At 48.4% G+C, this 24,453-nt stretch overlaps 10 protein-coding genes across 10 annotated transcripts; 6 read left to right on the top strand and 4 right to left on the bottom strand.

Annotated features, from left to right (window-relative positions):
- Positions 1-171: 171 nt before the first annotated feature.
- On the bottom strand, positions 172-1,203 carry DEU56DRAFT_238209 (AhpD-like protein). The gene is made up of 4 exons (XM_041345236.1): positions 902-1,203; positions 787-854; positions 616-734; positions 172-561 (listed from the first exon to the last, which is right to left on the bottom strand). The coding sequence occupies exons 1-4, from the start codon at positions 1,166-1,168 to the stop codon at positions 311-313; spliced, it is 705 nt and encodes a 234-aa protein (XP_041210690.1). The 5' UTR covers positions 1,169-1,203; the 3' UTR covers positions 172-310.
- Positions 1,176-2,357, bottom strand: DEU56DRAFT_791116 (uncharacterized protein). Its single transcript, XM_041352638.1, has 5 exons — positions 2,048-2,357; positions 1,923-1,990; positions 1,752-1,870; positions 1,407-1,696; positions 1,176-1,348 (listed from the first exon to the last, which is right to left on the bottom strand). Exons 1-4 carry the CDS (start codon positions 2,312-2,314, stop codon positions 1,446-1,448), a joined length of 705 nt encoding a protein of 234 aa, XP_041210689.1. The 5' UTR covers positions 2,315-2,357; the 3' UTR covers positions 1,176-1,348; positions 1,407-1,445.
- A 151-nt stretch (positions 2,358-2,508) lies between these two features.
- On the top strand, positions 2,509-3,835 carry DEU56DRAFT_910647 (mitochondrial carrier domain-containing protein; the record flags this gene model as incomplete). Its single annotated transcript, XM_041357204.1, has 7 exons — positions 2,509-2,614; positions 2,670-2,708; positions 2,770-2,891; positions 2,942-3,075; positions 3,140-3,326; positions 3,376-3,707; positions 3,769-3,835. The coding sequence occupies 7 exons, from the start codon at positions 2,509-2,511 to the stop codon at positions 3,833-3,835; spliced, it is 987 nt and encodes a 328-aa protein (XP_041210688.1).
- A 1,994-nt stretch (positions 3,836-5,829) lies between these two features.
- Positions 5,830-7,034, top strand: DEU56DRAFT_791085 (ATP4, subunit B of the stator stalk of mitochondrial F1F0 ATP synthase). The gene is made up of 6 exons (XM_041352637.1): positions 5,830-5,935; positions 5,997-6,039; positions 6,095-6,305; positions 6,361-6,531; positions 6,589-6,811; positions 6,874-7,034. The coding sequence occupies exons 1-6, from the start codon at positions 5,896-5,898 to the stop codon at positions 6,897-6,899; spliced, it is 714 nt and encodes a 237-aa protein (XP_041210687.1). The 5' UTR covers positions 5,830-5,895; the 3' UTR covers positions 6,900-7,034.
- A 210-nt stretch (positions 7,035-7,244) lies between these two features.
- On the top strand, positions 7,245-10,113 carry DEU56DRAFT_732889 (Dynamin central region-domain-containing protein; the record flags this gene model as incomplete). Its single annotated transcript, XM_041348302.1, has 10 exons — positions 7,245-7,302; positions 7,351-7,388; positions 7,446-7,486; positions 7,534-7,834; positions 7,880-7,959; positions 8,011-8,479; positions 8,532-8,894; positions 8,951-9,166; positions 9,231-9,722; positions 9,784-10,113. 10 exons carry the CDS (start codon positions 7,245-7,247, stop codon positions 10,111-10,113), a joined length of 2,388 nt encoding a protein of 795 aa, XP_041210686.1.
- A 308-nt stretch (positions 10,114-10,421) lies between these two features.
- DEU56DRAFT_910644 (P-loop containing nucleoside triphosphate hydrolase protein) lies at positions 10,422-13,415 on the bottom strand (the record flags this gene model as incomplete). Its single annotated transcript, XM_041357203.1, has 21 exons — positions 10,422-10,757; positions 10,814-10,837; positions 10,891-10,914; positions 10,969-10,992; positions 11,041-11,092; positions 11,147-11,220; positions 11,269-11,593; positions 11,649-11,834; positions 11,882-11,929; positions 11,984-12,061; positions 12,119-12,164; positions 12,213-12,226; positions 12,282-12,407; positions 12,459-12,563; positions 12,612-12,667; positions 12,720-12,760; positions 12,809-12,983; positions 13,038-13,059; positions 13,110-13,158; positions 13,214-13,289; positions 13,347-13,415. The coding sequence occupies 21 exons, from the start codon at positions 13,413-13,415 to the stop codon at positions 10,422-10,424; spliced, it is 1,950 nt and encodes a 649-aa protein (XP_041210685.1).
- A 2,785-nt stretch (positions 13,416-16,200) lies between these two features.
- Positions 16,201-17,013, bottom strand: DEU56DRAFT_732847 (integral membrane protein S linking to the trans Golgi network-domain-containing protein; the record flags this gene model as incomplete). Its single annotated transcript, XM_041348298.1, has 4 exons — positions 16,201-16,477; positions 16,526-16,730; positions 16,787-16,901; positions 16,954-17,013. 4 exons carry the CDS (start codon positions 17,011-17,013, stop codon positions 16,201-16,203), a joined length of 657 nt encoding a protein of 218 aa, XP_041210684.1.
- Positions 17,014-17,160: 147 nt separating this feature from the next.
- On the top strand, positions 17,161-20,864 carry DEU56DRAFT_791048 (dipeptidyl aminopeptidase). Its single transcript, XM_041352636.1, has 15 exons — positions 17,161-17,497; positions 17,550-17,748; positions 17,798-17,901; positions 17,952-18,035; positions 18,087-18,262; positions 18,318-18,906; positions 18,960-19,156; positions 19,224-19,438; positions 19,497-19,598; positions 19,652-19,727; positions 19,779-19,973; positions 20,020-20,074; positions 20,126-20,200; positions 20,255-20,499; positions 20,558-20,864. Exons 1-15 carry the CDS (start codon positions 17,225-17,227, stop codon positions 20,661-20,663), a joined length of 2,691 nt encoding a protein of 896 aa, XP_041210683.1. The 5' UTR covers positions 17,161-17,224; the 3' UTR covers positions 20,664-20,864.
- Positions 20,865-21,497: 633 nt separating this feature from the next.
- On the top strand, positions 21,498-22,518 carry DEU56DRAFT_237710 (uncharacterized protein). The gene is made up of 4 exons (XM_041345235.1): positions 21,498-21,937; positions 22,002-22,089; positions 22,179-22,309; positions 22,404-22,518. Exons 1-4 carry the CDS (start codon positions 21,679-21,681, stop codon positions 22,424-22,426), a joined length of 501 nt encoding a protein of 166 aa, XP_041210682.1. The 5' UTR covers positions 21,498-21,678; the 3' UTR covers positions 22,427-22,518.
- Positions 22,493-23,509, top strand: DEU56DRAFT_237706 (uncharacterized protein). The gene is made up of 4 exons (XM_041345234.1): positions 22,493-22,717; positions 22,778-23,063; positions 23,118-23,204; positions 23,255-23,509. Exons 1-4 carry the CDS (start codon positions 22,611-22,613, stop codon positions 23,318-23,320), a joined length of 546 nt encoding a protein of 181 aa, XP_041210681.1. The 5' UTR covers positions 22,493-22,610; the 3' UTR covers positions 23,321-23,509.
- Positions 23,510-24,453: the final 944 nt, after the last annotated feature.

Below are 24,453 nucleotides of genomic sequence, written 5' to 3'. Positions count from 1 at the left end.
TAATTTACGAGGCTGCCAATAGGGAAAGTTAGATCAGGGCTGGTAGATGGCAAGCGCAGACTCTTTCGACATCGTATACCTCATATCACCTTCCAACAATCTTTTTACGCTGTAAGGTTTGTTCCAAGTGATGCTCCACAAACTTCGACGCATGCGACCCAGTCTCGGCTTGATTGCACTACTCCTGCCACGCCCAAACGAAGCCGAAAACGACCACCCGACAAAAACCACGCTTCTCGATACACCAACGTGTCATGGCCACTTCCGAAGCCTAATTGATTCCATGTGCACATTTATGTAGTCGATTAGATCAAATATTGGGAACTTCGATTTTTAAGGGAACGCCTGCCTTGATCGCGATTCTCAGTGCGATCTCTCGTACAGCTCTTGCCTCCTCAACTGTTGCACCATGGTGAACAGCGCGAGTCAGGTGCCATTCAACCTGACTGGGTGTGCCATTCGCGATCATGGTAGATATGGTGGCGAATGATGTCTCCTTGTCTGAGATCACTTCCACGAAGGAGTACACGTACCCGTACCCGACTGTCACCACGAAGTGTTCTGGCGACGACCGAATTCAAGAGCTGAAGTAGTAGAATGTCTATGTGAACATACCGAGGTCTGGGTATAGAGATCTAAGCATGGGCTGTATTTTTGCTGTGGTATCACCGAACGTCAAATCAAAATACGCCTGGCCAGCTGCAGCGTCTTCTTCTTTCGATCGAGTAGAGTCACTGTCATACAACAAGTGAGGAAGAGAGGGATTTTGATACCTCACACACGCACCGTAGAGGCTCAGTGTCTCGAAGCTCTTCTGGAGTGGCTTCATAGAGCGAAACAAGAGCATTGATAGCCTACAGATATGGTAAGATCACCAATGTAATGAGTGAGGCTCATTAACTTTAGGATAACCAGAGAGTATGCCAGACTTCAAGAGTCCATCCCTCATCTTCCTCACGAGCAACCTGCGATCTTCATACGATGTCTCAGGGAGCTTGTCGAGAGCATCGAGAGCATAGCGAAGTACACGTGGGACGGCTTCGGGACAGTTGCTCGAGCTGAATGCTACAGCGGCAGCTAGGAACCAGTCACCGTCGAGATATTTTGCAGTTGCAGGATACAAAGACTGCAGTTCGTTGAGAAACTCAGGAGTCGCGATATCGATCATCCTTGTAGCGAATCAAATCAAGAATTGATCAATATTATCAAATTTACGGCAAACGGTAATGCGCAGCCAAATCAAATCTAAAGAAATGTGCATCGCATTCCACTACATATCAACATCTTCCGCGGTTGTCGTCGACATTATTACAGAGACCTCTTTCAGGGGTATCAAGTTTCACCAAGGCAAGTAACCTGCTAAGCTTGAATCCAAATTACTTACGGCGTATGCAACTTTTCAAAGGGTCGCTGATTGCATTTACACTTTATAAGTGTGGATAGTATCAAATGTTGGGAACCTCATTTTTCAAGGGAACGCCCGCCTTGATCGCGATTCTCAGTGCGATCTCTCGTACACCTCTTACCTCCTCGACCGTTGCTCCATTGCGAACAGCGCCAGTCAGGTGCCATTCAACCTGACGAGGCGTGTCATTCGGGATCAGGCCAGAAATCATAGCGAATGACGTCTCCTTGGCTGAGGTCACTTCCATGAAGGAGTACACATACCCGTACCCAAGTTTTGTCGTGAAGTGTTCTGCGGGGGGAAAAATCAGGAGTTGATTGGCAGAAGCATGTATATGGGGACATACCGAGGTCTGGGTATATAGATCGAAGCATGGGTTGAACTTTCGCTGCGGTATCACCGTATGTCGAATCGAAATATGCCTGCCCAGCAGCAGCAACTTCCTCTTTCGATCGAGTAGAGTCGCTGTCATACGAGAAGTGAGGAAGAGAGGAACTGGAATGATTTTTACACTGACCGCAGAGGCTCGGTGTCTCGAAGATCTTCGGGAGTGGCTTCATAAAGCGAAATAAGAGCATCGTAAACCTAGAGATAGTGAGCAAATTGTGAGATCACCAACGTCAACGAGTATGGTTCATTAACTTTAAGATAACCAGATATCAAGCCAGACTTAAAGATCCCATCCCTTATCTTCCGCACGAGCAACCTGCGATCTTCATCTGAGGTGTCAGGGAGCTTGTCGAGATCATTGAGAGCATATCGAAGTATACATGGGATGCCTTCGGGACAGTTGCTCGAGCTGAACGCTATTCCGGCAGCGAGGAACCAGTCACCATCGACATATTTTGCTGGTGCAGGATACAGCGACTGTAGTTCGCTGAGAAACTCAGGAGTCGCGATATCAGCCATCCTGTGAGCGAATCAGCTTGAAGAAGAGAAGGCAAGGACTGTTTACGCTTTAATTATAGACTTACAAATTCTAGATCTACCATTATGGCAAGCGTGATGATCCGATCAAGATCCGATGATAAGATGATAGCCTGAAGCTTTGCAGCCCAATTGCAACTTGAACACCTCTTTGTTGTTCAAACGCGTCGATCAAGATGCCAGGTGCTGTGAGCCCCGTATTGATATTGTTACAAAGCCTGCTCACGTTGGCAACAGTAGACCTTGACCCCACAACCGACTTCATAGCAGGCGCGATATCAGGTACAAAATTCGCAGTCATCGATGGCCATCGATTCTAATAGCCTGAGTCTTCCAGGCATTGCCGGCCTTCTCATTGCTCATCCGTTTGACACAGGTATGTCTGGTCGTGAGCTCCGCAAAGGCTCGCACCATGGTGTGACCTGACTGTGATACAGTCAAAGTCCGCCTACAAAACCCCGATCTATCCTCGAGATACCATTCAGTGTCGCATGCGTTCGCGACCATCATTAAAGAGGAGCGCTTCAGTGGCTTATACAAGGGCATTGCTTCACCTCTGGTTTTGTGTTTGCACAATTGCTATGACCCTAGCTTACCCAGAAAATAAAGGCAACTTACGCATTTATGAACGGTCTCGTATTCGCAACCTACAAATTTTTCCTCAAGGCGCAAATGGTGGACGATTCGATTCCCTCGCTCACCCAAGTTGCGATTGCTGGCAGCTGCTGTGGCGTCGCCATGTCGTAAGCACGCTACCTAACCATTACAGACATAATTGGCAGGCAACTAACCAAATGGACGCGTCAGACTTTTTTCTTCACCTATCGAACTTATTAAAATCAGACAGCAAAACATCTTGGAGAGCGGACTAGGAAGTGTCTCAGCAAGCAAAATTATCTACACTATTCATCGGGAACACGGATTGAAGGGCTTATTTCGTGGTCTTACCGCTACAGCCCTTCGTGATTTTGGTTATGGTGCATACTTCTTTGGGGTAAGCGCACTCATAGCTCATTTATCACGGTTTAACGTCCGCCGGGAAGTATGAGGTTACAAGTCGATACCTCACTGCTTCCTCTTCCGGGCTTAATGGTTCTACTTTGCTGCCAGACTCAAGTCAAGGATCCCCACCCCTTTGGGTGCTGTTTGTCAGTGGAGGGGTAGCAGGCGTCCTTGGCTGGCTTCCGACATTCCCGATGGACGTTGTCAAAACGCGCATGCAGAGTACTGAGACTGCAGAGGCGCGAAGCATAATGCGGTCGGAAGTGACAACAGGCGATAACCCATATCGCACAACGATATCAACGATCCAGCATTCATATCGCACAGGTGGTGTTGGAGTCTTCTATCACGGGCTGAGCCCGGCCATGCTGCGGTAAGTTGTTCTGAGTGTGTGCTGCATACAAGATTATCACTCGTGATTATTTTCATCACAGAGCGATTCCGGTCAACATGGCTACATTTGTGGTATACGAAATTGTTGCAGGCATACTCTCGCCGTGACAGTACCATGAACTGCATGTCAAGCACACTGTACGATGCCGCGGCAATGATACCACAAATGCATGTAAATAATGTACCTTGGGCGGATTTTCGATCGATCCTGAAACGTGAATGAAATTGCGGATTGGGGCCATGATGCATAATGGTTACACTGTTGCGTGCATTCATTGCTTGTATGCATTGTCCGTTGGCGTACCGGTAGGTTCGTCCTAAATCATAGCGCTCGAATAAGTATCCGGAGTACCCAGAAGTGTGGCATCAAGTAGGTGTGTACACGGCACGGCGGTAAACTATCCCCGCGTAACAATTGTTGGCCACTGGTCTGACCCGCATTTCAAACCATATTTTTGTACAAAAGTCCCGACCGCCGTCTTCATCGGTTTGTCGGAAGCTTCGATATGTCATGCTGTACAACTGCAGGATAAATCGCTCCAGCAAGTCACTGTTTGGTATATAAAGACAATCCACGCAGGTGTTCTCAAGAAGTGATACAAGCCGCTTCTATATCATTCATTTCGGGCTATGCAGTGATCGTTCCACCAAGTTTGATGGGTACGCCCCCCATGCTGTGGAGAGAAATTAATCTAACACCGCATGATTGTGGATAGATTAGCCCCGCGGACACAAGACTATGAGATGAACTTAGCAGCAAGGTTTGAAATGAGTCGACGCGTTTTCTATGAAATGTACCCCACGGTGTCGCACAAGACAAGAGGCATGGGGGCGATGACAGATATATTCTTGAACTCTAACTTACCCACAATTGCGCCGGTCGACATGCTTCTTAGACAGGAGGTTGGCCAAGGATTTTTGTCTAATCTATGCTTCTCGGAAGCCAAGATTATTCTGTATTCTGTCAGAAGGAAAGGGCGTCAGTTTCAGTGAGCAGTACTTCAGAGTATCGACTTCATGTGTTCGAAAGGCGCATCGCACAAATTTAAAGAACCCATTGATGTGTGCCGATCGGCTAGTAATCTCCTTGATACCCCAAACCAGAAGTCAGCCCCACATCTGCTTCTCAAACCAAACAAAGCACTCTTCCATGTCGAACAGCAGATCGAAATAGAATGCACGTCCATTGTAAAATGCAGAAAAGTCATCTCGATACGTTTCTCCAATGTGGAAGGCGAATACGGTCTTCGGAAATCGTTTCGGTACAAGGGGAGATAGTGGGAGATAGAGCAAGTCAAAGCATGTTGGGAAAATACCCACCGGAGACGAATAAGATGACAGCCCGGAGAAGTGTCATGTCAAACACTAGCATAGGGGCCTATCCAACCGGATCTCTATGTGAGGACGGACAGACAGACAATATCCGACGTCACGGTGTACTTACATTCAGCCTCATTTACTAGTATTCCAATCCCTCTCTCAGAGAGAAGGAAGACAATTCAAATCCAAGTATAACATGCCAGTTGATGAGGCTAGGTGAACGGTTGAAAGGTTCCCACTTGGAACACAAGATAAGGAGATGAGGGTTTTTGTTTCTAGGAAACCAGAGACATGAGAAATATGAACACATGGTACGGAACAGACTGACAGCACGGTGAACGGTTGCTGATCTCAACCTCCTGGACAATATACAATGTGTACCACGGGCTACCTTGTTGCGAGGTAAATCGCAGAGTTCAGGTAGATAAGCACCACTCAATCATCACGTCGGAGGAGATACAATCCAACCTTATATGCCGCGTAATATACGGACGCATCAAACACCGCACCCTCATCTTCTCCCACCCCAATTACGAACAACGCGCTGCTGCAGTACTTGAGATGATTAAGCAGACCATCATGTCAATCACTCCGCTCGTGTTGTGTTCCAGAATCCAGAGGATCCTGTAGTCTTCACTGTGCACTCCTGAACAGTTAAAAAATAGGATCACTTACGTTCGAGAACGCCAAGCATAGCCCCGCAGCCCACCGTACGTAGAGGCGGCTACTGAAAGTGCGGCTTCAAGCATGAAAGCATCGTGTCAAGTCGGAATATTTTCTTTCCCACGGTCTCCCATCCTCTTCATCCAGACTTCGGAACCCGACTCTGTAGTCAATCTGTACCACAAATGGCGTCCAGGATCACGGTCAATGCGCTCAAGGCTTCTGGTTAGTGTTAAGGAAATTCTTCCAAGCTCTGTTGAGCTGAAGTCCCGGACAACTTCTGCAGCTCGGCCACGCGCCCTCCCTAGCTTTTCCCGGGCTGTCAATGCGTACGTTCGACGTCGGTCTCCAAAGAAATGAGTTTGTTTAACTATACCCATGCAGGCGCGCAATGAGCTCAAATCCTCCACCTGAGCAGCGCGCTGCAGAAATTATCAACACCCTCCCTTCCTCGCCGAGTCTAATCACCAAGACTGGTTCTGCAATCCTCGGCACTGGTCTTGTTGCAACTGCTATTTCCCAGGAGCTCTACGTTGTGAATGAAGAGACTGTTGTTGCTGCCGGCACTTTCATTCTTCTTGCCTACATCGCCAAGGTACGTTCGTTGTAGTTGCGCTCTCAACAATGATTATAAGCCTGTTTTCGCGTAGCTTGTTCGGGAACCATACCGTGACTGGGCAAATGGTCACATTGAACGCATTAAGAACGTTTTGGAAAGCTCGCGAACGGAACACACTCAGGCAGTGAAGGACCGCATCAACTCCGTCGAGCAAATGAAGGATGTGGTTTCATTGACCCAGGGTCTCTTTGCTCTTTCGAAGGTGAGCAACAGTTACCTGCTAGTTCGATATCCACTCAATGATTCTATTTATGAGTAGGAAACTGCTCAGCTAGAGGCAGATGCATTTGTCCAGAAACAGAAGGTTGCTCTTGCATCCGAGGTGAAATCTGTTCTCGACAGCTGGGTCCGTTATGAGCAGCAACAGAAAGAGAGCGAACAGGTTGAGCTCGCCAAGAGCGTTATTGCCAAGGTTATGGCTGACCTCCAGGACGAGAAGGTGCAAAAAGACATCTTGATCAGTGCAGTCACAGAGGTTGAGCGTGAGTATCGATCTATCTTTGCCCACTCCTTCAGTTCTGAGTCTTATTTTTTCTCTACGCAGAGCTCGTGAAAAGCAAAGCAATCTAGATGCATACCTGGTGGTGGACAGTTAACTGTGGCTAAGTAATTCATGATAGAGTAGCGTAGTTTTATATACAACTAACTTCTATCAACCTACGAGCTCGAGTACAATGTCATTCGTGCGGCCATTTTACAACTGAATCTTTGAACGATCAAGTACTTGAGTTCAACGGATGTGTTCAAATACCACAAAGCCAAACGCGGCCAAATAGGAAATGGCCGTGACTACGCGCCTCAAGGCCTCAGCCGCCGCCTCACGCGTTTCGGCACGTACTATCATACATATTTGTGCCGCTGCTTGCCAGCTTTCCGTTTTATTCACGACCTTGACGCGGGAAGCAAACAGCCATCATGGATTCAGACCTCATTAAACTCGTTAACCGGCTGCAGGACACATTCAGCAACCTCGGTGAGTTCCCAACAGAGACCATGTATGGTTTGTGTTGACTTGGGTGAGGGGCAGGTGGTGAGCTGGATATGCCACAGCTAATCGTGGTGCGTGCACGTTGATGATCGTACCCCCGAAAATATTGTTCACAAATTATTCGGCAGGTCGGCAGTCAGTCTGCGGGCAAATCAAGCGTGCTTGAAAAGTATGTGGCAATTATGGCATCTGACACGTTAATCATGTCTTTATTAGCATCGTTGGTCGCGACTTCCTTCCGCGTGGGCAGGGCATTGTCACCCGCCGTCCGCTTGTCCTCCAACTTATCCACACCCCTTCCCCCGATCCAGCAACCCCCACGTACACGGAGTGGGGTCAATTTTTGCATATCGACAAGCGGTTTACGGATTACAATGAGATACGGAAAGAGATCGAGCAGGAGACATTTCGAGTCGCTGGACAGAATAAGGGCATCAGCAAATTGCCCATTTCTCTAAAAATATACAGCCCTGATGTCCTGGACCTCACACTAGTAGACTTACCTGGCTTGACTAAGGTATGTCAATGCTAATTTTGCTGTAGGCACTCCTGACCTTTGTAGATTCCAGTCGGAGACCAGCCGAGTGATATTGAAAGGCAGATACGTGGCCTCGTTGTCGATTATATTTCCAAACCCAATAGGTTAGCCATTATTTCTCGCTGTCGTGATGCCGCTTTCTTATGTTTTTTCAGTGTCATACTAGCGGTCTCCGCTGCCAATGTCGACCTTGCCAACTCCGACGCATTAAAGCTGGCTCGATCCGTTGACCCGCAAGGACGTCGAACAATCGGAGTGCTCACAAAGCTGGACTTGATGGATGCAGGTACCAACGCGCTCGATATCCTTACAGGACGTGTCTACCCGCTGAAGCTGGGCTTCATTGGCGTTGTGAATCGGAGTCAGCAGGACATCAACTCAGAGAAGAGCATGACCGACGCTCTAGATTCTGAGGCTGAGTTCTTCCGCAATCATGCTGCATACCGAAACATTGCGCACAAGAATGGTACCAAGTATCTTGCTAGAACTCTGAACCAGGTGTTGATCAATCATATACGCGACAAGCTGCCAGACATGAAAGCTCGCCTCAACACACTCATGGGACAAGCACAGCAGGAACTGAATTCGTTTGGTGACGCTGCCATCTACGGGGACAAGAACCAGGTAAGTCATTCATTTAACAAGACACGTAGACAATGAACTCAGAGCCACATAGCAAGGCGCACTCATCTTACGGCTGATGAATAGATTCGCACATGATTTCGTTGCATCAATAGAAGGAACAAAGGTCGACATTTCGACGAAAGAGCTCTCGGGCGGGGCGCGCATATATTACATTTTCAACGACGTCTTTGGGCATGCGCTTGCTTGCATTGATTCGACCTCGAATCTTGATAATCAGGATATCCGAACTGCAATTCGGAACTCCACTGGCCCTCGACCAAGCTTGTTTGTTCCAGAGTCTGCCTTCGATCTACTAGTAAAGCCGCAGATAAAATTACTGGAGTCGCCTAGTCTGAGATGTGTGGAGTTGGTGTACGAAGAGCTCGTCAAAATTTGCCACAACTGCACAAGCGTAGTGAGTTGTTCCTGCTATTTGGTCTCGATTTACCTATTCAAACTCCACCGCAATAGGAATTGGAGCGATTCCCCCGCCTTCACGCCCAGTTAATTGAATGTGTGTCAGAACTCTTAAGAGAACGACTTGGGCCTACATCAGAATACGCACAGAGTCTGATCGAGATACAAGCTGCGTACATCAACACCAACCACCCTGCATTCATCTCGGGCTCCGCGGCTGCCGCACAAGCTGCGACTTCTCCCGCTCCTAAACCTGCCCAACCGTCACGCGTACGCGCCACTTTCTGATCTGTCTCATTCTGATGGTCTAAATATGCGCTTCTTTTGCTGTTAGCCCCAAAGCAACGAACCGATAAATGGCGTACCCACACTAGAAGACGAGGATGAGTCCTCTGCCGAGGAGCCTGTGGGAGTAAATGGAGTCCTTTCTCGTGACGGGCGCTCCGTGTCCTCGACACTGCATGACCGGACGCGAGTTACGGGCTCAGCACCTACTGCGAAAGCGTCATCATCTAAGCCGCATCCTGTTCATGGTCCCCGTCACTCCTCCGCGCATTCGCAAGCGCCGCAACCAGGAGCACCAGGAACTTCTCCACATTCTGCAAGAGAGACATTCCTCAACTATTTCTTCGGGCAGAATGGTCCAGGGCCGATCGCGGGATCAACCGTGGATAGATCACATGATGGTCCAGCGCCGGTACCCACAGGCAGGGACGTTTCAAACGCGGAGACCGCAGGTCCGACCGGTCTTATGGCCGGCAAGCGCACACTTGATGGCAATAACGCCGCATTTGACATGAAGAGCCTGGGGAAACATATTGAAGCCGTAAGTGTTTCGGTCACTAGTGCAGATAAGAGTTGTACGTGGATTGATGACACGGTTTTAGATATCGTCATCTGAACCTGGCTCCCAAATCACTCTGCGAGAGGAGATGGAGACGTCCCTGATAAGATCTCTTATTTCATCATACTTCGCGATTGTCCGCCAGAGCATACAGGATCTGATACCGAAGGCAATCATGCACTTTTTGGTCAACTACACCTCGCAGCAAGTGCAGAACCGACTGGTCGCATCGCTATACAAGCCTGAGCTTTTCGCGGATTTGCTGAACGAGGATGAGGCGTTGGTCGCAGAGCGGACGAGGGTGAAAGCGTTGTTGGACGCATACAAAGAAGCTTTCAAAACGCTTTCAGAGGTCAATTTGAAACCCATATAGCTTACGTTACCAACTGTTACGGCCTTGCATTGCTTAAACTCCTTCGGGTTTAGTGAAATACTATCGTGTATGATTGGCAGTGCGCTAGCTAGCTGTATAGGAAGCATCATTATCAACCGTAGCGAAACCAGCGCATAACATACGTGCACTCGGACATCAGATTGCGTAAATATTGCGAGATCTAAACCGTACCAACAAGCCTCGAAGCGATCGTCACAAAATGACCAAGATGCAAAATAGCAGTGTGCGGTGATGACGAGCCCCCTCGGTATCTAACAAGAAGGCAATTTGTCAACGGCGCATTCAAATCATGAGTCAGCCTTCACAGCGACCCATTTCTCCTTAGAATGGTTGCTATCTTTGACAGCGGAATCACCAGATCCCGCATTATCGGCGGCCTTGTCGGGTTCCTCCTCTGAGGTTATGCTTTCCTCAGTGTCGGCCTCAATACCGCCGTTGCTGCTGTCCGATTCAGAGCTTGACGATTCAGCGGTGCTCAGGACAACGACTGGTTCGGTCGTAGTCAGCGAAATGGTGCTGCTGGAGGCACCCTCCAACTTTAAGGCAGTCTCGGCGCGGTGAGCCTTTTTGGTTTTCGCACGCTCTTTCCTCTCGGTCTTCTCTTTTGCCTCCTTTTCTTCTTGCTTTAGAATTTATCTCACCATCAGGACGCGCATAATCAAGTTTGATAAGACGTTACCTCTTTGGCGACCTTCTCTTCTTTCTGAATTGCTATGTGAGTGACATCATTCAACGGAACGGGACTAAGCACGGTACCTCCTTGCGTTCTTTCTCCTCGGCCTATCTCATGATGTCAGATACTGTAACAGGACCAATTGAGCCACAGGAACTTACTTCCTTCTTCTCCTTGGCCTCGCGCTTGAAGGGATTTCAGCATAAGCCACGCAGATATTGTACTATACGTACTTCGGCCTTCTCTTTCTTGAGCTTCTCCCGTGTCTCGCGTTCCTCAATGACCCTGTAAAATAAATGAGTTCGTAATGCATTTCCCAAGGTATGTATGAATGCGTACCACTGCGCGACTTCATCAACGCATTCGCTGGGGCGAACCTTGTTCTTTAACAAGTAACCTTGCAGGGCGGCGACCTGAAACGGATGTCAGTGGCGAATCATCGATCAGCTCCGAAAACTTACGCTTAGCTCGTTTTCGGGGATAGCATCTGCGAAACGCTTAGCAAGCTCAGAAATTTCAGTCTCATCAAGCACAGGAATAGTGTGACTGGGCGCCTTGCGCTTGGGCAGGGGGAGGTTTTTCTGCGAAGTGTCAACGTCCTCGGACGACTCTTCAGATGGAGGTGCAGTTGCGGCACCAGCGGGCTTGGAGGGGAAGAAACACTTGAAAATGCCCTCGGCTTGCCATTTTGTCGCATGTGTGAAATTCACCCAGACATCCATGCGGCCTGGGCGACTAAGGGCTGGATCAAGGCGCTCAATATGGTTAGTCGTAGCAAAAAGGAGTCTATGATAAGGCATGTCAGTGGCGAGGGTTTTAGAAGGGAGTCGTGGCGACCTACCGGCCTTCTGCAGCTGCGACCCCATCAAGGCTGTTCAAAAGTCCACTCAAGCTCAATGTTGATCCATCGTTAGTCTCAGCGGTAGTGCTATTGGTGCTAGATGCTGTGGGAGCACCAGTTGATGATGAATCACGACTGACGGAGCGCGTGAACGCGGCGTCCAGATCTTCAAGAAGCAAAATACATCTGTTACAAATGAATACCGGGAAATGACCGATGACGGAGAACCTTACCTGGATGGTACATGACCCATCAATGTTGTCAGTGTATTATCACTCATCCTGGATTTGTCAAACGTTAATAATCGAGTACTCGGTGGCTTGAGCCACTCTCACCCCTTTGATGACAAGCTGACAACGTAGATATCCAGCCCTAATTCACCCGCCAACGAATGTATCAATGACGTCTTGCCGCTATTACCAATAGAGCGTGAGTATCGGTAGTAACTAGAGCACGTTTATCCAACGGACCTTCCAGGAACACCGTGCAACAGATATCCACGGCGGAACGGTATACCTGCATATGTCATCAGGTTTGATTTCAACGTTAGGCCATCTCACGCACCTCTTTCAGCATACCTGGAAAGAAGGAATTGATGTTCTGATAGCAATTTGATTCTGGAAGGCCACTCACCAGTCCTCAGAACATAGGAAATCCTTGCAATCAGCCAAGAGCATGTCTTTGACGCCTGGCTGCAACACAATGGAACTCATAGGGCGCTTCTGACGAGCTCCGTTCCAACGCCAACAGCCATATGTCCTTGAAATGGAATAAGCTATATTTGTACCTTAATGACAAGCCTGGACTCACGTATCGGCCATGAAGATATGGACGCGATGTTCGGCATCCTTCTCATACTCGCGCTTGGCCTCGAGAACGAGCTTCTTCAGAATGTCGTTATTGCGAGCGATCACACTGCAAGGCGATAAGCATGTTGAATGAACACCGAGATAAAGAACTAACCTAATTTTCAGAGCTGAGCCATGGCCGTAGTCCGGGTAGCGCTTAGTCCTGGTTATCTATCAAAGCATGTCAGTATTCCGAGGACATTACCGAATAGTGATAACATACCCGAAGCCAGTGGCCACGGTAATAAATGGTGTGAGTCGTATCTGAGAAAACATTCAGCCACGTTGAACCTATATGCGGTAATAGCTTACCTATACTTGGCATGAACGCCACTTTGCGTTTGCGACGTCCGTGTACGAGAGCGTCCTCATCTTCCTCCTCTTCGTCTTCCTCCTCTAGATCACCCGTCGTTGACTGCGTGAGACCATTGCGACCGACAGTCCTGGTGGTAATTTCAAATTCACGACTGCGTCCCCATGCCGGTTGCTGTGCTTAGTGTCAATGCTATCCATGGTTAGTCACGTTCAAATTGTTACCAACCTTCGAAAGCCAGTGCATAAGCCTACGAACAACGGTAAGAACTTGGTCACTGTTTCTGTAGATAAAATTTACCAGTCATATGGATAGTCTTCCTGGCTAAAATGGGCCGTCAAGAAGAAAGCTGCAGATTGGAACATTAGCTACTGGCAGTCCGTGAACTATGACGCGTTCCGTACAATCAATAAACGTATGCCATGCTCCTGCTGAAGCTCTTCTGGCAGTCTCGACAGTCCCGCCGATGACAACAAGTTTCTATAGTGAAATTTTGACGTCAGTACGATTTTCGGTTCTGAACGAACGCGGGCGTACGAGAGTGTCTTGTATTGCGTTAGCACTGCCCACCCCCAGTGGGGAGAGCATACTCTTGAGTGCATCCATTGAGGATGAGGATGTTAGGAAAAGTGGGGAGGAGGCGCACTTCTCCCCGCTACGAACGGTCTTTTAAAGGAAACTTATTGGCGCCTCGTGTACAGGGTGGCGGACAAGGATGACGGGATTAATATCTCGGTACGCTTCCCCGATTGAAAGCGAGTATGGTAAATAATAATGTTTTGGCGTGCGATCTGAAAAGAATTAGGGCAGCGGACAACCAAAAAGGGCGCCCACATGATAAGCACACATAAGGCCCTTCGCTAGGTAAGTAAACGAGAATTCATGTTTGTAACATCCCCATCACAACTTCAATGAAACGCCAGTCTGGCTGGCATTTTACGTCCATCAGCCTCAAGTTCATCAATTGCTTAAAGTCCAAATCTTCATTCTACAGGTATGACATTGAGGCAGTACCCATAACTAAAGTTCCGGCGTTCGCCATAGGTCCTGCGATTCGTGGCGGAGCAATCACAGACTTCGCTTATTACGGTCTGACGATACTCAGGTACTAGCACTTGTCCCATGCTATCCATGTGGAAATATTAGCTGTCCTTCTCCAAGTTCCTTGTAAGCTCGGGTCTTGCGAATTTTCTGTGGTGCTTACAGCTGTTGTACATAAAGCCTTTGCCTTCCAAAAGAGCAACAGCATACGAAACGAACAACTTCTTGTGTTACCCCGCGGTTTCGTAATTGGACCCGAGTTAGCCCTGTCAGACGAAATCGGCCGAAGAGTAATACACATGCCGCTCGTAATCAGTACTGAGTTCAAACGGCTATTCATCGCACGGGCAGACGGGTCTCGAGGGAAGCAACTTGAAGGGGAAATATTGGCCTTAGCAACGACAAGTCGATGATTTTTCATCCACAAGTTCCACAGGGAAACCCCCTGAGTGGAAGATAATATGAAATGGAATGCAGCTGGCCAGCTTTGCGCCCCCTTACATAGATTAATTGCAGCCCCGAGTGCCAGCGAGATTCGAAGTTGTCGAATCCTGAGCCTAGGACACAGGATAGGTGGACAGGAGCGATGTTTCTACGAAAGGTTTTACGAGCGTTAAAGTTGTCCAATCATACGTCGACTGACTTTCCGCCACAGACACTGCTAGTCTCTGGTGCTGGGCCCCACACCTGTGGGCAAAGGGCATACAGCGGAACTCCATCGAGTCTGCGCCAGATTGTCGGAAATGATCGTCCGCAGGTACCGGAACATGCTGGACAGGAATATGTACAGTCACAAAGAGTAACAGAGAGTCACTGTCCTTCTCAGCTGCGAAGGTGGTACGCAATTCCCCCCTACCGGCATTCACTCACGAAGAATCCCGGTGTTTAAGATCAAATCGTAGCATTTCTTTCCATGACTGGTGAGTCGAGGGCTCACAAACGGATTTGGCCGATCTTTCAGCATTGTCTGGACTAATGGGCCAAAAGCTATTAGCTCTTTCACAAGATCGTCTCCGTTTGAAATCTAAAGTTTGTGATCTTGATAAATGCGACGGGTAACCCTGCTACCTCAGTAAAAAACTGACCGCGCACACCACTCAAACGAGGGAGTCATATTCCCATCGCCACAGCACAAGTGACTCAGCTTTCCGGAGTCTAATTCCTGAGCCTACCACACGCAAGTTTATACTGATAATAGTTCCCAGCCCCTGTCAGAGCTCCACAATACTGCTCACCATGCACCAAGGCACGTTGACAAATACAAATTGGGAGCTCTTCTAGGCCAAATAATATTGAGTCACGCACGGTAGGAATGCATCACGTTACGACTCATCAAGATACAAAGTCGTGTCGGCATGGAGGATCCTGGATGCATAGTTCATGTTATAATAATCCTCGAGCCAGCTATCTGGCTCATTCGCAACCGTCATCGCAGATCAAGGGCCCAGAAGCTCGAAGTGTCAGTACACTGGATTACCCAACCTCACGTGAGTTGTGCTGAAACTTGGCTCAATGCCATAATCCAAGTTAACAGCCTGCTCAACGAAAGAGGTAACATTTCGCACTTTGCGCTTACACCATATCCATCATGGAGCAATTGCGTGATGACATGCGAATGCATGCAGGTTCACTAACTGGTTGGAATCTCATCGCCTGCGTAGCCGCCACATCAATAGCTCTAAGGCTAATGGCAAATAAGCCTGACGTCTTGGAGTGGGCAGTCATATTACTCACTTGCTTCAAACAAGGAAGGTGGCGATACCATTTCCGCGGCTTATCACTCAAGGCGTTATGAACACCTGCAGAACATGCTGAGACATGGAAAAAAGTACAACCGACTGCTGTGTATGTGGGCGCAACGATACAGCGAAGATTCCCGGCAGGGCCGAGCCCCCAGCAGAAATAAACAGGTAGACTTTCCGGAGGGCCATGGTCACGACGAGTCCACTGATTACCAAAGTATGGACCTCGTGTTCCGGTGGCCGGAACGATATGAAAAACAGGGCCAAACGGACTTGGGAAATTCGAAACAAGAGAACTGTGCGCGGCGGCGTAAATTCAAAGTTACAAGCCCAACAACTGACCCAAGCCCCCACAATCAATCTTGCGAGTTGCGGGTATCAGAAATTTCGCCAAGTGTTTGAAATTGCAACTAGGTTAGCTCACCTACGCGGTAATGAGGTTTGCAGAAGGCTCAGCATTGAACAAGTTGGTGGCATCTTCTACGCCACTAAAACCTTGGCAAGATCTAGATGGTACTGGGCATTGCCAGCTATTGCATATGCAAAGGGGCTCGAGTTCCATCAAGACCAGTAACAGCAGCTTGGCCACAAGACACACGAGGACTCACTCAATCTCTACGAAGTAATTCTCCCATCTCCACGTCATCAACTTCGTCCCTCGGAGGAGAAATAATTAGTCCTTCGGCCATCTCTCTCTTCACACAGAGTTGCTCCGCAATTATTACTGTTGTTGCTGACCATGCGAAGATGACGAGCCAGAAGAACAGAGAGGTGGGTATCGAAGCCGAGTAATAAGTCGTGAGTACGAGGTGGCTGAAGGCGAGAGTTAGCGCGAAATCCAAAATTAGGCGCGGTCGTCGAACGAGAACACATAAGTAGTATATGCTGAGTATGGTCAGATTCTTGTGAGTTCCTGAGATGTCCAAGACATACTCTGCAAAGGATGCGATCATCCATGAGAACGCTATTACCCAACCTCGCATAGGGTCAGTCCATCCGTCCCACCTGCCTTCCTCCCACCCGGAACCGAGTTGTTTACCACCGCTCCAGGCGCCATAGTAAGTGTTCCACCTATCTTCGCCCTGCATTCCTCGTACCGTTGGACGGCCAGCCATTTCTCGCCAATCTATGATCATCCCTAGTGCAGTCTCACTCTCAATTCAAGTTCATGATTCAGCAGTATACAAGACGCACCGACGTTTGTTGCCCCTCCTTCGAAGACGAGTGCGCCGGTCTCCGCGAATATGGACAATAATGGGGGTATGAGGACGGAGAGAGTCAAATAATGGAGAGTTTGCAATGAAACAATCTGAGGATGACGCTCAACCGAATAAGGCCAATGCAGGAAGAACAGAACGTACCTGAGATATGAGGAGGATTGGGTCCCAGCTGGCGTTCGATGCCCGAGACGACGCCGCCATCGTTGCTACAGTAAATCAGCTGTCGCTGAGTCTGAGCTGCTCCACTGCTAAAGTCGGTGGCCAACTAAACTGTAAATGGCTATGTGTGCTTATGTAATTGGTAGTGCTTATTCCTTTATTGGCTGTTCAGTCGTACTACTACTACGTTGAAGTTCCAGGAGAGTTGGTACTAGTTATTACCTGCCACAAGACTCTGTTTTGGCGTGCGGCAATGTCTTATGAGCATGTCAATGGAGCTGATGAGGAAGACTTCGAATACAACGATAGCCGTCTTCTGGCCTCTCGCTCGAGGATTGCTGCGGCACACCCAGACCTGGCTCGGATGAGACCTTCTGTGTACTACGAAGAAGGCCCCTTTGACGCACCTTCCTCGGACGAAGGCGAGGGTCTCATTGAGAAGCAGGATCACGCTGTTCTTTCGAACGACCAACATGTCTTCGATGACACGGAGCCGGGAAATGGCTTGCTGGTAGGAGGAAACAAAGTCAGTCATAACTTGCATTGCTCTTGTCTCTTTACTTACGTTCATACTGAAGAGGCCCGCTAGCCTCAAGTACCTCGTCATCTCTTTAGCAGCACTAGTTTTCCTTTCTGCCACTATTGGACTGTTTGCTGCGACATCCCTGTACAATGGACAGACCTATCGACTGCCAGGTGCCAGGAAAATATCCTTGGACCATATATTCAATGGAACATTTAGTGCCTCAGTGGAGGGTGTTCACTGGGTTCCTGAAGGTCAGTCATGGCACCGAATGAGTTTTGTCTTTACGAACATATTTCGTAGCCGGCGATGGTGTTTTCTCTATCTTCCAGAATGGACAGATCCAGCTTGTTGACCTGAAAAATAACCAAACGACAAACCTCGTCTCCATGATAGACATAAAGGATGTGAGCGCCCTTTTCCAGAGTCAACGTGCATCAAACTAAGAGCTGCAAAGGATGAGGGAAACATTATAAACTGGACAGATTGGAAGCTTTCGCCGGACATGACGTATATACTGGTGAAGGCCAACCATCTCAAGGTGAATATCCCCCTTGGGAATAGTCTTGAAATGCTGACATGCAACTTCTAGCAATGGCGTCACTCGAGCTTCGGCAATTACTACGTGCATAACCTGAATACCAAAGTTACATACCCATTAGTGCCGCCCACCTATCCCCCAGTCACTGCTTATGCTACCTGGTCCCCGACTGGGCAATCTATAGCGTTCGTTGCCGCCAACGACATATATGTGCTCCCATCTCCGTCGTAAGCGCCATCTCAATGCTCGCACAACAAAGCCTTCTGATAGCTTTTCTGCCAGCGCTTCCACTTCTCCTATTCGTGTCACCAGCTCTGGAAATACATCATTATTTAATGGTGTACCTGATTGGATCTACGAAGAAGAGGTTTTCTCGGGTGATTATGCGCTGTGGTGGTCTCCTGACTCCACGAAGATTGCTTTTCTCCGTCTCGACGAGACCGAAGTTGACGAATTTCGGTTCCCGATCTACAATCCAACAGATGATTCTTATGCTGTTGTTCCATACACCCAAGATGTTGTCATCAAATACCCCAAACCAGGCTACAACAATCCTCTTGCCTCTGTGCATGTTTTCGACGTCGCACAGTATCTAGAACAATCTGAAACATCTTCTGGCTCGACTGCCGAGAATTATACTTCCGAGCTCACTTGGGAAGGTCGCTTCCCCGTAGCTAACAGTGTCATAATGGATGTGACCTGGGTTGGCCAATCGACGCTCATTGTCAAGGAGGTTACTCGCGCTGCAGATAATGGTAGTGTTGTATACTTCGGTTTGACAAACATGGGAAATGCAGAGATCGTGAGCGGAACGGTAGTCCGAAGGCTTGGCAGTGGTGGTGAGGAAGGCGATGAGGGCTGGATTCAAAGCGTAAGTGGCTTGCATCATGGTGTGATCATCTCTTACCGATTAGTTCATTGCAGGCCCAAAATATTTTCCCTCTTCCAGACGGCCTGCGTTCAGGGGATTCATCTGCCTATCTAGATGTTGTACCAAATGACGGCTACAACCATATTGCTCTATTCGATCCCGCCGAGAGTAAGACTCCACGTTTCCTCACTTCCGGCCCATGGGAAGTTACAGGGGGCATCAAAGCAGTGGATACGCAAAGAGGATTGATGTGAGTTAATATTTTTTTAATTCCCGTCGGAGCTTCATAATTTGTTGCGCCCATATCCCACCTACAGATATTTCCAAGCCGCGCGGTCATCAACTCAACGCCACATCTATTCGATCCCAATTTCAGCATCAAATTCAGAATACGTGGAGCCCATCTCGCTCACAGATGAATCAATATCCTCTTCATACAGCGCTAGTTTTTCACCTGAGGCTGGATTTTATCTTCTCAATTACAACGGACCAGGTGTGCCAAGGCAGCGAATTGTCAATGTTGGCAACAATGGTAACTTCAACTCTAATTACCATCATCAATAGAACTAGTGCTTACACCTTAGTTCCAGATTTCGATTATGTTCTGACGGACAATTCTGCATTAAACACCACATTGGCCGAATTTGAAACTGCCGCCGTCACGTATTCAACTATCGACAGTGATGGCTTTGGTTAGTCCGTTTGATGCGCTCTTATCGCGATGAAACTTTATACAGCCTCTCAGAGCTAAATGTGAAGGAAATGCGTCCTCCGCGCATGGATGACTCAGGGCGAACGAAGTACCCTGTCTTATTCTTCGTGTTTGTACATGCTTTTTTGAAACCAATCCCACTTATTTCTGATGTACTCAGGTACGGTGGGCCAGAGAGTCAGCAAGTCAATGTCGCGTACAAACGGGACTGGCATGACTATCTCGTTTGCACACTGCAGTATATTGTCGTCACCGTAGACGGTCGGGGAACTGGATTCAAGGGGCGGCAACTGCGCAACCCAGTAAGGAATAATCTTGGCTTCTGGGAAACCCGGGACCAAATCAACGCCGCACGGTATGAAATGCCAGATTCTGTGAGCTGTAGTATTAATCTTTGGCAGCATCTGGGCTGGGAAAGACTATGTTGACCGGAAACGTATTGGAATTTGGGGATGGGTAAGCCAATATTTGGGATTCTGTGGCCAACGTATCAATTGACTGCTGTAGTCATATGGTGGGTTCATGGCTTCCAAGGTTGCGGAAGCAAATGCCGATATCCACACTTTGGCCATGGCCGTCGCTGTATGTATACATATCTCTTCCTGTCGAAGTCATCGCACTCACCAGCAAGTCTAGCCTGTGACCAGTTGGAGACTATATGATTCCATTTATACAGAACGGTATATGGACTTGCCTGACGATAATCCTGGAGGTTACATCAATGCCTCCATTTCGCATGTAGAGGGCTTCAAGAACATTGACTATCTCCTCGCCCATGGCAGCGGAGATGACAATGTCCACTATGCAAATACGGCTCACTTGTTGGACATGTTCACAAAAGCCCAAGTCAGAAACTTCCGTTTCAGGATGTTCACAGACAGGTTCGTCCCAAGGAATTCATTCCACGTAGTACAGCGCTGACTGTTTTACATCGAGCAGCGATCACTCGATCACTCGTAGAGGTGCGAATAGAGAGGTTTACGAGTACATGGCGTTGTTCCTCATTGAAAAGTGGGGGAAAGGTGGCCGGCGGCGCGGTTGGTGATTGGATACCAGTCAACGTATGTGCAATGTACATAGATATCCGGTTGTCATAAATTTCCAGATCGGAAGCGGGGAAACTCGTGCGGGTGTTTTTCATGTTTGCTGCGTGGATAATGCATGTAAACGGCAGGATCCAAAAGAGGCTAGGAAAATTTTACTACATAGTACTAGTACGCCAAACCACCTTGCCTTTCGGATGTGGATAACTTTGAAAGGGAACCGCTTCAATGATTTATGAATCGGATCACCTGGACGCAGCCAACGATCTTCACCATTCCTATATGGGAGCTCCTAGCAAGGATCTTTACTCATAGGCCTTTAACTACCTGACGGCGTCAAGAATGCATGGAGGCCTTCGTGAATTTCCCTTGGAACTTGGCAGATCTAGAAAGTCGCAATGCGCAGACAATGCGCTGGCAGATCACTTGTGTGACGGCAGGATCCGTATACCGGGTAGACATTGGACGTATTCGCTTTGACGCCCGACTTCGAGTTACGTTGCCGGCAGTCGACCGTGCTGCAATGCATGAATCATATTCCTGCTACTTACTAGATTCGAAGCCTTGCTTTGGTTCGTCATTATGCATGCGGAATCACTAGTTCATCATTCCTTAGACCCTTCTGGCAACCGAGAATTCCAAACTCGAAATCTTTTCATCTCCGGACGATCTCCAAAGGAAGTACTGATGCCTCCAGCTGGGATGAGGGAGCCCAGATACGAGATCTCTAGGATAGAATTTTCTGCCCAACTTCGGTGCGTGCGATGTGAGTGTCTTGAATATTCAAAGCCTTAGCGACATGTTCAATCTACAGCTACAGTGGTTCCGATCTCCCAGCACGCCTTTTCATTCATTCATCAAGAAGCCGACACTTGTGCGGTTAAAAGAATCAATCACCGGATCACCGTGCAGTTTTGCGGTGCGCAATACCGGGGTATCATTTACATACCAACGCAGCCACCTTTGGTGGCCGCCTCTGCTGGTCTTACCTTTTGGTATCATGTCGCATCTGCGTAAATGTTCTCGCAGTCAGCACTGGAAGGCCGAGTGCACGTTACTAGAGGAATAATGCGGGTCAGGTACTTCCATCTGGAGCTCTCGAGGTCCAGTACTGCCTCTTTTTCGGCACTAGGTGGTTCCCGGTTCCCGACTAGAAGTTCTTACTTGATTCGATGGTGGTTGCCAGTGGGTCCGCCTAAGGTTGGTTTCGAGTTAGTCTCGAACACAAGACTCATCCGTATCTTGCGTCTGTTTGGGGGGACATTATTGCTGGTTGGTAGGTTGATTCCTCTCGCTAAGGAGCTTCTGGCTCTTGTCGGACGTTGTTGAGTTCATTTCAGCCGGACATCACCACTCCCACGGGGAAGCTTGGTGCTCATCGCTCGGCGCGACTGCAATTGAGGGATGGGGAATCCCAAATATCAAAAGGTAGATAAAGGCTAGTGGACATGGTTTACTCCTTCAGCCATGCATAAACACATGCCGCGGTCAACAGGTCTGAGCTAGTAACTTTTCAGTACGCTCAATCACAGATACGAGCTGCTCTTGGACCATTATGGCGCTCGCTATCCGGGAATTGCGTATCTGGCACTCATTTGGCAACAAATTTCGGCGCGTGGAACTTTGGAACTGGGTCATGCTAAAAACGGTAAGCCTTGTCGTCTCCCTTTCCATCTTCCAATCTGTTTACGGAGCTCTTCATATGCCATTGCCCTCGAGAAGTCCCTAAATAGCTCTCTTAGACGCGATAATCGGATGCAGTTGACTTTCTGGAAATAGAAGTCCTTGTCTCTTAAACCACGCCCCGCGATGTCCTATCCTTGTTGCATAAAGACCCTGTTCTACCAGAACAGACACGCCACATTGAATACGCTCTGGAAGGGGAGTGTATTGCGGGCACTTGGTTCTCACTGCCTCGACAACCTTTTTTCGTGCTCGGGTGATTGCACATGCTCAACACATCCAACGAGCGACCGACTACGCTGCACATATACAATTTTGGGAGCGTGTTTGGAAATCGCAAGATTATCAAAGGGGAGGATAAGATATCAACTTTGTGAGTTCTGAGGATGTTTTTGATTGCTTCGTCTGTTTACTTTAGTTATCACTGTTACAGATATTTTATGCAGAACACTCGAAGTTCGCTTCATTGGACATTTGATCTGCACGCCGATGGCCCAGATGGCCCCCTGCTTTGTCGAGCTCAGTCTTCGTACAATGGGCCACCACTGATGAATGAGGTCAACCATGGACCTACTACTCTATCCATGACTGCTGTCAGACGGCCAGTCAAGATGGAGAGGAAGCGCGGGGCCTTCGACGGAACGGTTTTCTTCAAGGGTCCCGATCAGAAAGAGTATCGCTGGCAAACGACTGCACGGCTGTTTAGTGCTGCGATGGAGGTGCGTACGGGGGCAGGTCGAATGTGACAGCATTTATCACGCAGCTCTTGTCAGTGTTTAGATGCCGAGGACGCCCTCGTAGCAACATATCGTGTAACATCTATGTCGGTGACGAAAGATGGCGTTCTCGTGGTTCAACCCGTACGTTTCCATCCTGTAATCTCTGGTCTTTGTGACCATTTCTACAATAGTCGGGAATGTTCATGCTCGACCTACTCGTCGCTACCAGCCTTGCGATGCGCACGCCCAATAACTGAAATGTCTCTCGGACACTTTCCCCTCTGCTCAGAGGATCTATTTCTGATGGATAGTCATTAATGTGGTACTATTTTTATTTTTGCGCGGGTCGTATTTTCGTAATTCGCCGCATCAGTCATTTACTGTCGGTATGTATCTACGCATAAACTACCCTTCTAGTAAGGGCTGCGTAACAGCCCAATTGTCCTGGTAGGACTGGACGTAACTTATGGACTGGCGTGCTGATAGGTTGATGCGACCTAACGATATCTGTGCTACGTATTCAACCCCACTAAACTTCTTATCTGCGTCACCTCACATGTCACTCTTACAGTCATTTAAAGATTGAGTGGGAATCTAAACACCGATAAATGGACGTCTGTCACCGCGCTAAGATAGACCGCTCGACACGCGGGAGAAAAAACTTGTATGCGGTCAGTCGGGCAATCGAAAAGGTCAAGTAAATATCGATATAGAAATCATACTGCGTTCAAGGAAAGCACGGTCCGAGTCGTTCACAAGAAAAACGTCAGTGGTCCCCGTCACGGGTCAGATGAATAGATGCACGTATACTAAATAAGCGTTTGAAATTTGGCATCGTTCTAAAAGGGAGCTCATGTCTGAAGATAGCTGACGTCGACGATGCACATTGCAGGCTGTTTACAAAGTTAGTTCGCTGATCATAGACGTTTCGACCTTTTGAGGAACTTCGCGGAAAAAGGACAGCGAATGTTCAAACTCCGCAACATCTTCAGGCCTCAGGGGTTTTACTTATTCGGAACGCCTCTTTCCTCTTACTTGAACATGCTTTTCAACGAGGCAGGTGTGTTGGTATCGACGCCATGGCTGGTGGATTTTGCTCCTCTAACCCGTGTTTCAGCGTGTTTCAGCAAGCGAGTGCCGAAGGAAACCATTCAGACATGGTGTAAGTGCTGATCGTATTGCTGATGATCTAGTAGGTGATATCGTAGAATGTTGTGGCTAATCGCTCTACTTGCTACGTACAGTGGCTCATGGAGGAAGAATTCACTCCGGAGGATCCGGTTCTGTCGTGTCTTACTTTTTTTCCGTCAGTCGTGAAGACGAGTGGACCAGCATACTTTGCAGCAGATCAATAGTGGCGAGCTGGTTTTTTAACATCAGATTTCCCTTG

The sequence above is a fragment of the Suillus clintonianus genome, assembly GCF_016758775.1.
Source record: "Suillus clintonianus strain FC179 chromosome Unknown DEU56scaffold_20, whole genome shotgun sequence".
Lineage (NCBI taxonomy): Eukaryota > Fungi > Basidiomycota > Agaricomycetes > Boletales > Suillaceae > Suillus > Suillus clintonianus.
The sequence above is the reverse complement of the archived record's forward strand: the minus strand, read 5'-3'. Positions and strand labels throughout refer to the sequence as shown.

What these genes read in the sequence shown, in the direction of transcription:
- DEU56DRAFT_237710 (XM_041345235.1), top strand. Translation starts at nt 21,679, where the DNA reads ATGTTCTCGCAGTCAGCACTGGAAGGCCGAGTGCACGTTACTAGAGGA. An exon ending in GGGGACATTATTGCTGGTTG is followed by an intron (nt 21,938 to 22,001) that starts GTAGGTTGATTC and finishes AGTTCATTTCAG; the next exon opens with CCGGACATCACCACTCCCAC. An exon ending in GGAATCCCAAATATCAAAAG is followed by an intron (nt 22,090 to 22,178) that starts GTAGATAAAGGC and finishes GTAACTTTTCAG; the next exon opens with TACGCTCAATCACAGATACG.
- DEU56DRAFT_791085 (XM_041352637.1), top strand. Translation starts at nt 5,896, where the DNA reads ATGGCGTCCAGGATCACGGTCAATGCGCTCAAGGCTTCTG. An exon ending in TTCTTGCCTACATCGCCAAG is followed by an intron (nt 6,306 to 6,360) that starts GTACGTTCGTTG and finishes GTTTTCGCGTAG; the next exon opens with CTTGTTCGGGAACCATACCG. An exon ending in GTCTCTTTGCTCTTTCGAAG is followed by an intron (nt 6,532 to 6,588) that starts GTGAGCAACAGT and finishes ATTTATGAGTAG; the next exon opens with GAAACTGCTCAGCTAGAGGC.
- DEU56DRAFT_238209 (XM_041345236.1), bottom strand. Translation starts at nt 1,168, where the DNA reads ATGATCGATATCGCGACTCCTGAGTTTCTCAACGAACTGCAGTCTTTG. An exon ending in CGAGACACTGAGCCTCTACG is followed by an intron (nt 735 to 786) that starts GTGCGTGTGTGA and finishes GTTGTATGACAG; the next exon opens with TGACTCTACTCGATCGAAAG. An exon ending in ATCTCTATACCCAGACCTCG is followed by an intron (nt 562 to 615) that starts GTATGTTCACAT and finishes GGTCGTCGCCAG; the next exon opens with AACACTTCGTGGTGACAGTC.
- DEU56DRAFT_791048 (XM_041352636.1), top strand. Translation starts at nt 17,225, where the DNA reads ATGTCTTATGAGCATGTCAATGGAGCTGATGAGGAAGACTTCGAATAC. An exon ending in GACCAAATCAACGCCGCACG is followed by an intron (nt 19,974 to 20,019) that starts GTATGAAATGCC and finishes AATCTTTGGCAG; the next exon opens with CATCTGGGCTGGGAAAGACT. An exon ending in CTTTGGCCATGGCCGTCGCT is followed by an intron (nt 20,201 to 20,254) that starts GTATGTATACAT and finishes CAGCAAGTCTAG; the next exon opens with CCTGTGACCAGTTGGAGACT.
- DEU56DRAFT_791116 (XM_041352638.1), bottom strand. Translation starts at nt 2,314, where the DNA reads ATGGCTGATATCGCGACTCCTGAGTTTCTCAGCGAACTACAGTCGCTG. An exon ending in TGATATCTGGTTATCTTAAA is followed by an intron (nt 1,991 to 2,047) that starts GTTAATGAACCA and finishes CACTATCTCTAG; the next exon opens with GTTTACGATGCTCTTATTTC. An exon ending in CGAGACACCGAGCCTCTGCG is followed by an intron (nt 1,871 to 1,922) that starts GTCAGTGTAAAA and finishes CTCGTATGACAG; the next exon opens with CGACTCTACTCGATCGAAAG.
- DEU56DRAFT_237706 (XM_041345234.1), top strand. Translation starts at nt 22,611, where the DNA reads ATGCTCAACACATCCAACGAGCGACCGACTACGCTGCACATATACAAT. An exon ending in GAGGATAAGATATCAACTTT is followed by an intron (nt 22,718 to 22,777) that starts GTGAGTTCTGAG and finishes TCACTGTTACAG; the next exon opens with ATATTTTATGCAGAACACTC. An exon ending in GCGTTCTCGTGGTTCAACCC is followed by an intron (nt 23,205 to 23,254) that starts GTACGTTTCCAT and finishes TTTCTACAATAG; the next exon opens with TCGGGAATGTTCATGCTCGA.